The sequence below is a fragment of the Gallus gallus genome, chromosome 4, assembly GCF_016699485.2.
Source record: "Gallus gallus isolate bGalGal1 chromosome 4, bGalGal1.mat.broiler.GRCg7b, whole genome shotgun sequence".
In the NCBI taxonomy this organism is placed as follows: domain Eukaryota; kingdom Metazoa; phylum Chordata; class Aves; order Galliformes; family Phasianidae; genus Gallus; species Gallus gallus.
In genome coordinates this window covers 9500506-9517342 of record NC_052535.1, presented here as the reverse complement: position 1 = coordinate 9517342, position 16837 = coordinate 9500506, and the positions used below count along the sequence as shown (strand labels likewise).

Genomic DNA, 16837 nt, shown 5'->3' with positions numbered 1-16837 from the left:
GAGCTGAGATGGAAAAAAATCTTATTTAAATAAGGAGGGAAACAACTGAGTACTGTTTTGGGAAAGCAGCAAAACATTTACATAAACTATGTTATCTATCACTGCTTTGAAAGTAAGAATAGAACAATTTCCTTGCAAGAAGTTAGAGAAAGAATTTAGCTTATTCTGAATATTAAACGTGAATTCCTTTAACTTCAGACACCTGATATCCTAACAGCTATGGAAAAAACAGTTTGAAAGAGCAGGTTAAAAAAAAAACCATGAACTTACAATTCCATTAACAATATGTATAAAACAATTACTTCCTACGTATCTAATTTTGCATCTAACTAACATGTTCAGAAGAAACTCCAGCCATGAGCTATTATTATGAGCTTTAGATGAGGAGTTTTGAAGGGAACTCCCGAGGATGTTCATTTATAAAACTGATGCCCATCACTATGTCAGGTTGGAACAAGTACACTGCCTAATATCTATAACAGAGCTCATCTGTCAGGACTAGCCATTGTCCCTTCCATTAGCTGGAGTCAGCATAACACACAAAATAGCGTATGTCTTGTACACATTCCCTTCACACACAAAGAAGCACTTATTACTCAGAGCTGATGCAAGCACAGCAATAACACGCTAATTGTTCCCATGCTTGAGCCTTAAAATGATAAAAGGGACCAACTACAAACTCATTATGGTATCTCCAGCAGAAGAGTGGGTTCAGCTACTGGCAGGTGACAAGCATTTGAGGGAGTCTGTCTTCATCTGCGCTACCTCAAGGCAGATCAAACAGTCAAGGAGTAAACAGGATTACTTTGTAATTTTTGCCCTAGGGTAGATAGGAATGGGGGAAGAAGAAGATAAAAGGTTTATGGGAAGTCATGAAGACTTGCAGTCTGCTGTTTGAATTCAATACTTTTGCTTTTAAACTAACTTATGATAAGAAAAACTTGACTGACTTTGTCTTCTTTGAGTTATTTAGTTCAGCAATACTATGCAGATTAATCTCTCCCCTATTAATTTCACAAATCCAGACTCTGCTTATATGGGAGTAAGTAGCAACAGATCTTTCCTTTACAGACAAGCAGTGGTAAAGGAAGACAAGCTGTTCATGCTGCTCAGCATCAAACCCCCTACCTCCGTTAAACATTTTCCTATCCACAGCAGCAAGGCCAAGGACAACCTTTAAAATTGTAGGTAAGGAGAAAGGGAAGCAGAAAGAGCAGTCTCTGTTCATACCACAAACTCCTAGGAATCTCTCAGTGCTGTCATCTCCACCTTTCACATCTACAATAAAGATACTTCCCCCATAGCATGGCCAGCTCTTCCCTACAACAGCTACTTCTGGAAATTCTAGAAAGGACTACTCAGAAACATTAAAAGCAAAGTGGTAAGACAGGATATGCTGCATTTAATATGAAGATGATCATGTAGATGGTTAATAGAGCAGTTTTCCTCCCTGCCACATTACTGGATGCCAGTACTGAAGCAGCTCAGATGCCGGAGAATAAACACGCAGCGCCTCTCCATTACACTGAAGTCATTTGCATGCTTCTTGTAATTGCCATTTATTTTACGGTTATTTTTTACTTTGTAGACAACACACTTCCCATCAACCACCGTTAAAAAAGCAGCCTTGGAAGCCAAGTGTAGCACATGAACAATTGTTTGGCCATTCCGCAAAAGTCTATTCACAGTTATAATGCAGTGCAGAATATTGCAAACTGCGTTGGTGCCATGAAACACTCGTCTTTCACACTAAGCAGAGACCATGGAGATCCACACAGAAAATATAAATAAGGAGTCCTACCAAAAGACAATATAACAAAAAGTGGAGAGCCGTACAGTATTACCTCCCATCTCTCTGTCAAGTGGTGGATCATCTTCTGCCATAGAGAAGTCCAGAGATGCTCCGGCTATTTCTAGCATATCTTCATCACTAGTGCTGCTTTGGAAACTCCCTCGTCGATAGCCTTTCTGATCCATGGCCAGAGCTTCCAAACCTGGGAGCAAACGGAAAGGTTTAAGAGTAGAAATGTTTTTAGAGTAGAAATGTGAAAGCATTTTATAAACAAACTGAGCAAATGTCCACTGGACATTTCGTCCCAAAAAAACATGAGGCAGCATTGCTCTTCCCATCAGAACTGAAGACACACAGCAGCATTAGGACATCTTAAAGGTGGCCTTAAGAGGTAACAGATTTAGAAAACTTTACACACCTATTTGCATACTCTCAGTACCAAAGCACAGCAGCCCTTGTCCTGGGACCACGCTTGCCTCCCAGACAGCCTGTGCAAGCATGCCAACTCTCCAGCTTTGAAGGATGGCAGCATGCATCACAGACCCAGCATAGAGGAGAAAAGGATCCAAAACACAGAGCCACTGCCTGCTGCTGGGCTCTCTGACCTGCACAGCAAACCACTCTAAAGCACTGCAGCCTGGGAACACAACATCAGGGTTTTTGCAGGATGTAAGCCCTTCGCCTTACAGACAGCAGGATTATAAGCCTTCTTCAGCAACCCAAATTCCTCCAGTTATGCTTTTTTTCTACAGAGAAACAATTATATTTCTACAGACACTGGTCTAAAAAAAGACACTGAGGTTGCTTCCTTTTTCTCCAAATACTTACATTTCTCACAAAGATTACAAATCAATTTATACTTGCTGATCAATATCAGGCACAGCAATTAAAAACCCACTCCAACAGCAGGTAAAGAATGACTTAGGTCAGCCCTACACTAGAAAAGGCACGTGACATCCACTGATGTATTTTCTAAATAATCCCTGCATGTGCTTCCAGCAAGTTTACAGTGACTTTTTTTCCCCCTCTCTATTTCTCTTTCCACAGTGCCCTTGTATGGCTAAACTGATGTGCAAATCCCCACCAGAAGATAGAATCTCACCAACACAGCTGTGTGATGCTGCACAGACATGCCAAGCTCACTCGCCTCCTGCAGTCACTTCTCCCTCCTTTATTGAGGTGCACACAAATTATCAAAACAACCCAAGTGAATAATGATTTTTAGTTACCTGAACACGGAACTTCAGAACTCCATTCACTAATGGAAGCTTGCTACTAAACTTCATAAATATTCTTAATCAAGTGTCCCTAACCCACTGCCTGACCTGGCCATCTCGAGATGCCGGCAGCAGGCCATGACACAAGACCTGTCTCCTGCCCAGAGAAGTGTGGGTGCCCCATACCTGGAAGTGCTTAAGGCCAGGTTGGATGGGGCCCTGGGCGGCCTGACCTGGTGCTTGACTTATTCGAGCTGGAACCCTTCCCAGAGAAGGGGGTTGGAGATACATGACCTTTGAGGTCCCTTCCAAAACAAGCCATTCTGTGGTTCTGTGACTGCCTAGGATGGCAGGGAAACTGTGAGAGCACGAAAAGATCTAAACATTTAATAATAACCTAGGTTGGAAGCAAAAAATATATAATCAGGTCTCAGCCTCAAAAATAGCCCATGGAACACGAAAATAGAAAGCTTTACATCCCAATGAAATGATAGGCCATGTTTGCTTTTCTCTTGTATACGTAGAGAGAACTAGAGAGGAACCAAATATGCAGCTCAGCCTTATTTCAGGAAGGGAAGAAGGCAGCATGTGCAGACAGTCTGAATTACAGAGTCTGCAAAAAGCACTTCCTATTAACAAAAAAAAAATGTTGGCTTTGCACAGCAAAGTGACACACTGAGCTCTTTACTGAGCCTTACACTGTAGAAAACAGCGTTGCTTAACTTTTAAGCCCTGTTTACTCACTAAACTGGTACAGAACTCGCCAGTAAAGAAAGTGCTGAGCACTTGCTGCTGGGAACTCGCTGTCCAGGAAGGCACATGAGCTGCTGGACTCTGCTCTGCCAGAACCGATGCTTTTAACACATTCCAAAAGCACAAAGGCAAACCAGGTTAAACCTCAATCAGTGTGCACACAAAACTAACGGTGCTTTATTTTTATTTTTTGAGCTCAAAGCTGTTGTTTGCCAGCTAGCAATAAAATCAAGTTTCACTGAAGTGCTGTGCTATCCCTCAGCTGATCTGCTCCCAGAAGCACAGCTGCCTGTAGCAGAGGGGCCAGCAAGAATCATCTCAGCAGAGAGCTAAGAAACTGTGCTTGTGCATCACAGGGCTAACAGCCTAATAGGTATTTTCCAGTAAGACTGTGTGTAAGCTTATGTGTGAAAGGAGAGTTAAAAGAGGTTGGTATTCATATATTCTCTCTGCACTAAAAGCATGAATTCCCAGCCCTGCTAAGGCTGCCTCCCTTAGCAGACAAGAGGCACACAGCTGCCAGCACACACTGCCTGTTCCAAAGGGAGGAAACTGGAGCAGTGTCAGCTCCTGCTCCCCCCTCTTTATCCCTAACTGTTCTCACTCACAACTGAAAAAAAACAAAACCAAAAAGCAAACCACCCTCCAGTGCTAGCAGACACTGGGTTAACGTCTCATATCTATATATATGGACAAGGACACAGAAGATAACTCAATGACCCACTTCTTTCGCAAGTCTTAAGACAGTATTGAGAGATACAGCTTTAAACCACTTTTTTTTTCTTCTTTTTTAAACAACATCCCCTGCATGAGCAAGCAATACTTTACCAGGCTAAATCACACACACAGAAACACAGTGACTGTTCTCAAGCTTATCTCATGGTTAATGTATCACAATACTTAGCTGCTGTTCCTTTCCTATCAGACCACGCAGCAGGGTGCTGGCATGGTTTGCACACCCTCTAGGACCCTCCCATGGCAATCATACATACCAAAGGGCTGTGGGCGCTCCCAACGCTCCAGTGAGTACCAAGCCATCCTTCTGGAGATGCTTCTGTTAACCTCTTCTACTTTTTATCAGCCTGACATTTGTTTCCATCTCAGTAAGGCAGAGGGAAGCAACAAAACAGAACCTGAAGAAGCCAGCCCTGCGATGCCTGGACATGACTCAGCAACAGCAATCAGGAAGCCCAGAGTACCCCATTGCCATACTGGCTGAAAAAACCCGCCTCCAGGCTCTGTTACGACGTTGGCTCCATCGCTTGCAACACTTAAATCAGCACCAGATATTGCAGGCTTTTCTCCCCATTTCATGCTTTGACACCACCTCCTGTATCCTGCAGACCTGTTCTCCTCCTCGTCGGACCCCGTCTTGGTGTTTTCTCAGCTCTGAAACGATTTCCCCTTCCCTTCCCACACACACCAGCCCGGAGATACAGAAGGGCTACTAAGCTAAGCAGGGGGCCTGGAGCAGCTCTTCAGGAATGCAAACCTGAGGCTTTCGAAGTTGGAACATGCTAAAAGTTTCCAAAACACTTTTTCCTCCTCATCTGATACGAGGCTTGGCTCCAGCTCCACCACCAGCACAAAGACATTATGCTCTTTAAAAAGAGCGTGGAGTAATTCTGATCAGCTGCTTCCATGAGTCATACTTCCTGTGGGGAAGGAGCAAGTTTACCACCTAGCGGCTACTTTAATTTGAGAAACCAAGGGCCAGACCACAAGGCTACTCTTTTTCAGAGATTAGCAAATCAAAGCCGAGCTTTGAAGTTCACAGCACTTCTTCTTCCCCTCTCCCACTTTGGGTGTTTCATCCCGAGCCCCATGTTCTCCCCACAGTATCTCTGCACAAGGATGCACACATTCCTCTGCACAACAACAAGACCCACAACTAAAAAACCACAGCAGCAGTCAAGGGGAGTCAGCAGCTTCAAAGCAGAGGAGCCTACACCATGAGAACACCAATGCATTGGTCAACTCAGTAAATTGTTTGGGACTTCCTGGTATCACAGTCCGTGAAACGTAAACCTGGGAGACCCAGGTTCCCATGTGCAGGCTGTGAGTTATACGAGGAGTGAGCACAGCTTGTGGGGAGCACTGCTGGGTCACCCCCAGAGGCCAGGCAGCACCAACCCAGCCCTCCCAGCAGGAAAAGACCACTAGGATCACCTAGTCCAGTCATCAACCCATCACCCAGTCATCAAACCATGCCCACTATGTCCCTAAACTGAAGCCATGACTTTGAGTGAGAGAAGGGCAGCCCCACTGGGATGGAGCTGTGGCGCACACACTGACTGTGCTTTCCAGACAGAGGAAAGGGGTGGGTGGTTTGTTTTCTTTTTTTTCTTCCAATTTTAACAAAAGATCAGAAGAAAATTTTTGATCTTAACAAACTAGTTGTAGTTTCTTCTTTAGCAGCTAGACATCAAAAGAGCACACATACAGAAGACCTCCATGTGTGCCTCTCACCGAGTTACCTGGGGTCCAGCTGCTAAGAAAAGATGATGCCAGGTGAAAGCTGCAGCATAACAGACTGCTGCTATAACACAGCCTCAGAAGTTTATAGGAAGATGTGAACTAAGCAGTTTTGTGACCTGCTGCAGCAGCAATGCAAATGCTGTAGGGAAAGGGCACAGAACTTTCACATGCACCCCAATAAAAAAACCAGAACATTTCTGTTACAGCGGGGTGCTGCTACAGCAGGTTGCTCCCTGTGAAACCCTCTAGCTCACAGAAGATATCAGGAGGATTTCACCACCGCAGTATAAAGCACAAACATCACAAACACAAGAGGAGCTCTCCCCTTTGGGCTTTTCCCTGGGGGAAGCAGCACCCCTTGAGCCCTAAAAAGTTTGCCCTCATCTGAAAACAAACATTCAGTTCAGACACCCGTGCAACCCTGGAGAGTATTATTTTGTTGCTTTATTAAAAAATGATGACAATTTTTCTAAGTCATTCCTCCAATTCTTTGCGCTGTCTGAAGTGACTGCTATCAGTTCCCCTCCCGCAGACCTGAAGCGACCAGTTGGTGAACTGATGACTGACAGGAGTTTTAAAGCCATGCTCTAGATCCCTCCAGGTGCAGCATATAGCACAGAAAGATCTTCAGGGATAAATGAAATGCTATTTCAGTACATAAAACATTTTATTAGCAGTGCCACGGTTTCACAAGCCGCACATAAATCATTTAACAGAAGGGTTTAACGGCTCAGTGAAGATTATCAACATGCCTTTCATCATTGTAAAGGTAAGCATATGGTTGTAAAATTATTTATTTACCTACATTGACTTCTCGCTGTCTTGCTGCCTGCTTCTAATCTGAAGAGCAGACAATTGCTTCTCCCTTGAGCATTTGCCCACCTTTCTTCAAGTGGGGTGGAGAAGGGGGCTCTGGGGCTGTTCTGGGATCCACAGCTCAAAGCAACACTGCACGCTCTCCACAATCCAGGTCAGTTGCTGCTCTCGCTGCTGTTTGAGCAATAGCAAACAATGGGCAAACTGTTGTACAGCGAAACCAGCCTGAAACAATAGCTTGTTTTAAAGAAACTGGGAAATTGACCAATGCAACTCAAACACAAATGCTTAGAGCTGAATTGATTTAGCATTTATATGTGGTCCTTTTGTTTGTTTTTAGACATACTCACCCAAGCCCTAGGGAGATGAGCAGTAAGTCACAACAGGATATTCTATGCTATGATCTGACATTGTTAGAGCAAGATAACGCTCTTGTCAGGCTTTACCAGGTAATGCCAGATAGAAAGCGACACAGAAATCCTGCCATGTTTCAGGTTTCCCCAGCATTTCTGTAACTTAGGCAGTTACATGCACTGTGTTAACAGTGTAACTGCCATCCTGGCATGTTTATTTACTGACAAGCACACAGAGACTAACAGCTGATGTCTAAGTCTGCATTTGTCTCATCTCTTCTTGAATTATTCATCGTTCCACTCAGCCCACTACAGCAGAAAATTCAACCAGAGGCAAATCTCTATCCAACCCATGAGTTACCATGCTTCTTTTCTGAATAAAACTCTTGTTTCTGCAAGTGTTAAGAATCAGATATGGCTGTCAGGAAAGCTATCTTTAAAAGCAAAATGTTCTGACGCTTCACTGATCAGATCAAAAATCCCCCTTGTCACCCACTAACGCAGGTGACAACAACCAAGAGCTTCCAAGCACACAGATGAAACCAGAGCCTCCGATCCAATTCAAGACTGGTGTCAGTTCTCCAAAAGCGATTTGCAAAAAGAAAAGTTGCTTTGTATAAATTCAGCTCAACCCCATCGGTAGCAGTAGTAACACATTATTAGAAACATTTTCTTCACTGCTTCCTCACAGCTATCTCTGCTGCATCAATTGGCCTATCCAGGAAATCTCATTCTCCCTCCCTCTTCCGGAGCACGCTCAAGTTCTTTGAAATATTAATCACATTGGGCAAGGTTTTAAGGAATTGTGCTAGAACAATTCCAAGTCACGTTCAACAGGCAAGGATCTTACTGGAATCTAGTTATTAGGTTGCTAAACTAAGCCCTGTTTTGGACCTGTAGCAAATTCACATTGAAAACTTCTTAAAAGTGATGCAAGACAGCAATTGGGCAAGTTTGTGTGCAGAGAGGAGTTCTCATCAAAGCGAAAGTACACAGAGTGATGAACATAACCACAGGAAGAACTAATGCTGGCCACTGATCTGTAAACAATATTCAGGTTTCCTACAAATGCTGCAGGAAGCAGGTTTCTAAACAGACACCAACAGGGCTAAGTTAGCTCCCCAATACACACAGAGCCTCTCCTACCTTCAGGGCTTCCCCATCTGAGGGGAATTCAGAATCAGGAGTTCTGCAAGTGTTCACAGGATGAAAGCAGATAATGTTGTCTCTTGGCAATATGTTCCCAGCACTGGCACAGGTTACATCACCTTGCACCACTTACCAAAAGCTGAGAAACAGTCATTCCTAATAATTATTAATAAGTAAACACAGCTCTGAAGCCTCTCATCGATAAAGCTGTAAATTACAATTTAAACATTTTTGTTGATGCTGTCATTTTTTCTACAGGTAACCATACCTAGAAACTGGGTTCCCCTAAGGATAAGGCTGCTGTAAGCATCAGCAAATGCAAACAGGTGCGTGGGAGGACAGAAAAAGGACAAGAAGCAAAGGACACAAACAGGAAGACAGGATGTTCCCTCTGACCATCAGGAAACACTTTTTCACTGTGCAGGTGACAGAGCATTACTGTAGGCTGCCCAGGGAGGTGGTGAAGTCCCCTTCCCAGAGATACACGAGACCTGCTTAGAGGTGGTGCTGGGCACCCTGCTCTGGGTGTCCCCACTGGAGCAGAGGTTGGGCCTGATGGCCTCCAGAGGGTCCTTCTCACCTCAACCAGTGAAGGGCTCTGTGGAAAGCCACACACGCTGCTGTACTGGAGATGCAGAGCAAGGCCTGCCCCACATGTAGATACCAGTGAAACACTGTGACAAGATGAACACAACTGTACAAATCCCAGCTTCACTCAGAACAGACATGCTCTGTCCTCAGAGCATTTGACTTCTTCCTGTTTGAACAGGAAGAAACATTTCTGACAGCTTAAACAGCCTGCCTACTGAGACATACAGGCCGCACCTTGAATTTCCCAACAGCTACTCCCGTTTCCAGCGTTATGCACGCTGCTTCCAACCCCGCTGACACACCTCTGCACTGCAATCCATCCAGCTTCCATGGCAGGAAGTGATTCAGGGCAAAGAATCCGTGGCAGAGCAAACGTAGGTCCTGTACAACTGCCACTCATGTTTCCAAAAGTCATTTTAATTGGCATCTGCCTTGTGATGCTAACCATGGGCCTGTGACAGCTCCTGGGCCCAGGTTCCCTTCCTGTTCAGCCACCCACCTTTCCCTAATCAGTTTGGTTTTTATCCTATTGACTATTACTCACTTCAGTGTGGCATCTCTTCCCTATACTCCTTACAGGAAGGCAGAAGTGCCCACTGACTCCAAAGGCAGTATTTTTTTCAGATATCATTATCCAGAAATAGCACCTTCAGTGTTAATTTCATATTTCCCAGCTATCCAGTCAAAGTACAACACAGGTCACCATGACAGCATGGGTCCAGACCAAAGCAACCTGACTGGTCATTTGCTGTGATCGCAGCACTGTGAGCACAGACGGATGCCTCCCACAGGAAAAGAGGCTCCTTAAGTGAGCACATGGAAGAAAGAAATGCCTGGTTTCTGAGAAAATAAGTTTCTCATCGTTTTTTCCATCTTTCTGCCCTTCGACCAAATAAAGTGGGACCTAAAATGAGTCTTCCTTATGCATAATGGCCAGCCCAGCCTTAGCTCCAACAGTACAGCCTCTACACACATCTCCATGTGTTTCCTTATAAGCATTTCCAGCTCAACTTTCTAGACAGTGTTTTGACAAAAAGTAGCCTAACCTGAACAGAAAAGCAGGCCATCCCTAGGTTGATAAGCTTTCATGAGCTCTCAGAATTCCCTAATTTAGCCTTTCCAAAGCAAATCAGAAGTGTGTGCTTAACACATGATTCCCAGCAAAACAGTCAGACTGAGTGCGGGTGTTCTGCATCACAAAGACGGCCTCAGCATTAAGAACAGATCAGACTTGGTTTTCATCCTGAAAACATCAAAATCTTGGATGACAGCTCTGTAGTCCTTCCTGCCAAAACCTCCACCGTAGCTGGATCACAAACAAAGCTGTTCCCACAGCCAAGTCCTTTACCAGGAGAGCTCTGGGAAGCAGAACAGTCCCAAAGGCTTGTTCTCATTAATGAGGTAGGCTCCTTCCCCCCCTTCCCTGGCAACTGGTTCCAACCTCAGATTGTCACAGGACTGTGTTAAAGTAGCTACAGCCAAAGTCCACTCTAAGGAAAAGCAGAGGGGAGTCAAGGGGTGCACAGGGCAATGCTCACGTGCCTGAAGGCTGCAGACGTCCCCCCACCTCTCCCCACAGCAATGTACTTGGGCAGCAGCTCTGGGCTCTACGCTGAGCACACAGTGCCAAGGCTTGGGGCTCCTCTATGGGCCCTGTCAGGTACCAAGGCAGGCACTGAGCTTTAGCCTGCACCAGACTGTGACAGCCATCAGCCCCACAGCATGCTCACATCACAGCTCGCTGCCTTACACTTTCGCTTCTCTCTTCTGCTGTATCTGTCTGACACTGCACAGCACTTTGTTACTTTGATCTGCTTATCCAGATCAAACTAAGCACAATGCATCCAGCACTAAATCAATTGAGAAGTGACTTGGATGTAAGATAAGATCTTAACAGATCTAAAAGGCATGCAAGATAGCATGAAAAACAGCAGGACTAGCCAAATACAGTTTTAATAAAAAGTGTTCTTTTCCCATTTTATTGTATGAAAACACAGTGGATACACATCAGTCTTGTTTAAACCTAAGCTCAAAGGCTCCATAATGTTTCTGAAAATAAATTCCCCATATTGCAAGGGATAGGTCCCAAGAACTGCTCTACAAGAGGCCATATCATCTCTCTCATTCCCAAAGCATACCACTGTTTTGCCTCTCAGACTGCACAGACTTGCCCCTTTGGCTGTTTACCCCAATAGGACAAACAAGAACATAAGACATTAAAGATGCAGACCCTTTCCTACTTCCCGAGTGAAGTAAGTTACTATGGCCACAGAGCTAATGCTTTGTAAATTCAATTTTTAGGTTGTGCACATATCTCCTTATAGTCCCATACTATTCAGACCACAACCACTAATTGTGCAACCAGCACAACTACAGGGGATCTTTTACTTTTGATGACATAGTTACAACAATGTAATTATCCCCCTATTTTTCTATCTGTTCCATTTATTCCAGTTATTCTAATAGAATTCTAAAAGGATGAGAATTCAAAATTATGGAGCTGAAGTTCTCCAGATGTAATGAGAACAGCTAATGCTCAAAACTTCGTCAGACAAAAAAGCCAAATAACCACAGACAAAATATTAGTACACCCTTAAATTCAAACAGAATAAAGTGCTGTCAGGTAAGTACTCTCAGGAGACTGCACTTCTTGCTTAGCAGTATTAAAAAAAGCTCAAATTACTGAACTATAAGCTACAAAAGTATGAAGAGGTAATTTTCAGAGGCACAAAGAAGCCATAAAACACTCAGTTTGCACAAAACTCTCAGTGAGAAGAAAATACTTAACTTCCCCTTCAATTATAAGGAGGTCGGTAAGAGCAGAAGCAGAATGCTGGCAAAATCTACTGCTAAATCTTCCTGGGGAGGCTGGGGTTAACAATTCAGAGACACGTTGCCCAATTGCAATGAAAATTGCAACTGGCACACGCTGAATGCTATTCAGCAGCAAAGCCCTGAGTGCTGTTTGAAAGGTAACTGGTGCACACACCTCCATCTGCATGAAATCCACCTGAACTTCTCAGTGCAAATGATGCAATGGATTTTGTACATCGTTCTCAAAGCAGTGAATCTCATTCTAAACGTAAACACTCTGTTCAGACTGACTGGCTATTTGACCCTAACTATAAAAATTTTCTTGCATAGTCACAAGATGTTAAAAAAATAAACTTCCTGAAGAGGGAGGATAAAATTGCTATTTTGGAAGCAGTGAAATACAATCTGACAGTTTTTAAACCCATTTGACTGAACCAGAACAAGCTGGCACACAAACACCAGGGTAGCCAAGGGCTTATTCACTGACTGAAATACATAAGCAGGACTCACTGGATTTCTACAAATGTTTTAGTCCCCCACTAAACAAGGATGCATACTCAATAGTTCACCTTTCACTCTCCAGCAATAGAGCACAGCTGTCAGGTTGCATAAGAAGTTACCAACATTCTGCAGCTATGCAGAACTTCAGCTCCTTCAAGACACAATGACATTTACATATTATCCCAAAATTAATTTCCTTTACAGAATAAAGCAACCAGTGTTGAAATAAGCCACTTAACTCTCTCCAGGTTTCTCAGGAGGAGCATTTAGCAGTCTGATGGCTTTGACAACCAGGCTACTGGTGGAACACTGACATTAACCACCATAGAGAGCACAGCCAACGCATGGGTTTCAAATCCTATTGTAACACTTCCTGGATACTTTCCATGCTGCTTGCTGTAAAAATCTTCTCGAACATCTACATGCACATACATTCCATCAGAAACCTTTCAATTTATTGTTACGCAGAACCTCAGAGATCACAGATAAGATACAAACACACAAAGGACTTTCCCTTTATGAACATGGTTCTTGCAGTCTCAAAGAGCAGCATAAACAGACTGCCACAGCAGTACACCTTTTTATTTACAACATTTTAAAAATTGATATTGTAGTAGATGTTATTTTTCAAAAAGGTTACTTTATGTACCCTCTGTAGATATCAATACAGTACTTAAATTTCTTGAGAACTTTTTGCTGAAATCAAAAATCCATGAAAAAGCACAAGGATTAACATGAAAGTCAGCGACAGAAAGAAGGAATGAACAAACTCCTTTCCCCTTGCCTAACCCTTCTCCCAGTCTCCCAGAGGTCACATCTCTCAGACCAAAGGGCTTATCTGGGTATCCTCATCTCCCCTAAGTGTATTACCAAAGCATGTCTGCAGTGTTCCTTCTTCTGGAGGAAAAAGTACATCCGCTACACAAACAAGTAAAAAGTTCAGTTGATTGCCTGCTGAATTTCAATTCAATGGGAGCTACATAGAGACATAGGCAGCTTCCACAGCAGATTGCTCTATGCTGGAGAACTACAGATTTTGCCCTACAGTACACCCACTTTCTTCTTCTCAGGTAAGAACAGAGTGCTGTAAAAGCCATTTTCCCTGCAGGCAGTCTCATCAACTCCTCAACAAGACACACTCATCACTGTCGAGGAAATCCTTGATGGCTTCACTCTAAGCATGCAGAGACAGGCATCATATACACCACCTTGCAAGACAGCTATACAGAAAAACAACTACAGAATACTGCCAGCATCACAAGCCCTGAAATAAGCTATCTGCATGCCACTTCACAGCATCCAAGTGTTTTCCCTCAAAAGGCAAGGACTAAAACTCTGGTAGCTTAACAATAATGGGCATACAACCCTGCAGAAGACTAAATCATCTGCTTTATTGCTGCTCATATTAACTATCCATCTATCTATCCACAGTTACACCAACTGCTGTGTCTAGTCTGTATCATGCAGTGTGCATGCCAGGGTCCTGGGGAAGCTCCCTCACTTGCTTTGCCAATGAATGCTGTCCAAACTATGTTTAGGAAATGGATGTTTTCCATGTACTTCCATTCTCAAGGGACTTATTCAGAAAATGATCTTCCTAAACCATGGCTTGCTGTGCCTCAGAAACAAGTGCACGGGAAGCTATGCTGCATAATCAAAAAGCTCAGTTATTTCAGCATGAATAATTAGAAACATGATGGGAAACATATATAAATACTCAGGCATCCAATGTCAAATTCTGCACTCAGGCACTAAGACCTGAATTCCAGCTCCTGGACAAACCAGCTGGATCAGTTTAGGAACAGCATGATGGCAGTATCAGCCAGCCTCAGTTCTTTGTTCCTTATGCACTTGGTGTGGAATGCAGCCCTCAAGCACAGCCTAAGTGGCAGGCAGCTCCTTTACAGGGGCACCTCACATTGTCAGACTTCATTCACTTCAGCTCATGCAGAACAAAGCTGTTCACAAAGCTATTCACAAAGGACAGGAAAGGAAAGGTCTAGGTACACTGGGTATTCATCATATCCCATGGATTCACCATATCCCTACATAAACATGCTAAAGATTATTGGATCTGGATGATAGAAGTTTTGCTGTCTTTCATCATTTTAACCCACTGGGGACACTGCTGGTGTTACCTTCCATATAACTCTTGTACCATGGATGGAGCAAGAAGAATAATGCAACACAGCAGAAGGAAGAAAATAATACAGGTGCTGGGGAGTCCCACACACAGGGTAAAACAGCTGTAGGACAGAAGTACAGAAGCAAAAGATGAGCCTTGAGAACCCACAGAGCTGATGAACACCCCCAGACTAGAGAGAAGAATGCCACCATCATTCCTGATTTTACAGCGTAACAGAACAATCACACCACCAGCTTTCTACCTTGCCAACAGATCTAAAGCTAAAGGAATAACATATCACTAACATTACTGTTTCACAGCCAGAATATTCCCAAAATACTGGGTGTTGCTGCTACATTTCTTATTTGATGACTGGTTTTGTAGCTTGTTTTTTGAACAAACCCCTCTTTCCCACGCAGCAGAACTGGATCAAATCTCAAAGAGACAAGCAGTGCTGGAGAGCTGTGGAAGGAAAATATTTAGATGAAAAGAAAATCTTGCCTCACAGCTCTAGCCAGTAATTGCACAGCCCCAGTTCTGAAATGCAATCAAGCCAACAAAATCATATGGCAACAGAAAGAATAAGTTCCGTTGTAAAAGGGGAGAAACATGAGAAAATAAAAGCATGTCTGCATAGCACAGCTTTCCAACAACCTCCTAAAAACCTAACAGGAAGAAAGAGAATTGAGTTTTGATATTTCAGGGCCTGTGGTGCTTTTCTAAATTCTAGTTTCTGGTAGCTTAAGATCATTATTTAAGATCCACAGAAAGACTGAATGAACTCAGCCATTATGTTTTCAAATGTATACTGGACATGGAGGGTTGAGAAGGTGCAATCTAATACTTGTGGTTAGGTGTTCCTCCCAGTCCATTTCAGTTTTTGGAGAACAGCAGTTGTCCACAAAATCCCAGAGATAGGAAGAAAAAAAAAAGCCAAGAAAAAAAGCCAAAAAAATCCACACCACCACACCAAAAACAAAAAACATCTAAAAGAGACAAATCCAAAACTCAGACATATTAGAGCAACCAATTACTAGGTCTTAAACCAAAGAACTGTATACCTATCACCATGGCAGAGGGCAGAAAACTTTCTTAGAAAGGGACACTTCAGCAAGGCTCAAGTTGTGGCAGGCAAGATATCGATTAGGCTGTTGTACTGCAACTAAAAACAATTCTCTATTTTATAGAGCTATTGTTTAAATGGTATTTTAAAAACAAACCAACCAAAAATCCTGTGCTTTTTCAAGTTCTTCTGGGAACTAATGGAGTCAGAAGTGAGGTGAGCTACTCCAGCCACACACCTCTGCTGTCCTCCACACACCAGTTCTGGCAGCCCAGTCCCACAGCCACCCCACCTGCCAGGTCAGGAGACCCATTTGGCTAAGAGCACAACTGAACAAGAAGCATCTTGAAAATTAGGAAATCCTGCTGACTATTAGCATTTTGCAAACACCTGCTATGCACAAGTACAGAAATAAAGAAATATTTCATTTCATTTTGCTTGCAAAGAGAATTGAGGAATACGTTTCAAACTTAATGAAGGCTTTAAAACTTGGACAAATTAAAGTTAACAACACCCAGAAGCTGGTTATACTTATTGTATTAAAAGATTGCCAAATTCTGGCTGGCAGATTTCTCACCTGTCTATTCCCAGAGGCTTCCTCAGACTGGATTTTTCTTCGAGCACCCAAACAAATTGAGACGGACGCCACACGTGCTCATTTGCACTTCCAGCAGAATCAGAAGTGGAAAGAGGCTGTTCTTCTCTAGTGCCAAGCAGCACTCTGTTCTTGGACTACTGATCACTCCCCTCTGTAAATATCTGCTGGAAAGTTCACATCACAGCAAGCTGTTTGATCCAACAGTTACTCCAAGTTTTCTGTTCTGAACAACAGCATTCATCCACAGGAGAGGCCAAATGAAACTAAGAGAAGAACATTTATTCAGCAAACAGCTTCAGTACCTTCTCCCAGTTTCTCCTTGCTTCGCTCTGACACTTCTTGGAACTGTAAGCTGGAAAAGAAAAAACAACTTGCTCAGGCAAGTAAACACAGATGAGACACACGCTCTTTAGCAGATGATAAACTGCTGACAGTTTATCATCTAGATCAGACTACAGTCCTAGATGATAAACTTCTGACAGTTTATAATCTAGATCAGACTACAGTCCTATAGTCTCTGTTGCAGAGTTACACAGTCATAATACAGCTGGCTCTTTTAATGCACTGAACTAACGTCAAGTTTCATC

General features: G+C 43.3%; 1 protein-coding gene across 4 annotated transcripts in view; it reads right to left on the bottom strand.

Moving 5' to 3' along the window:
- CLCN5 (chloride voltage-gated channel 5) overlaps window positions 1-16581 on the bottom strand; it is a 40287-nt gene extending 23706 nt beyond the window's left edge. The window contains exons 1-3 of one of the 4 annotated variants that reach the window (XM_046940604.1): window positions 16230-16581; window positions 7042-7230; window positions 1845-1994 (exon numbers count right to left, since the gene is read on the bottom strand). In XM_046940604.1, the coding sequence (XP_046796560.1) occupies window positions 1845-1977 (133 nt within the window). In that variant the 5' untranslated portion in view covers window positions 1978-1994; window positions 7042-7230; window positions 16230-16581. Of the gene's footprint in view, window positions 1-1844; window positions 1995-4754; window positions 4873-7041; window positions 7231-16229 lie in introns of those variants that run through there. The other 3 variants (XM_046940603.1, XM_040699456.2, XM_004940721.5) reach the window with 3 other exon arrangements.
- Between the last annotated feature and the right edge of the window lie 256 nt (window positions 16582-16837).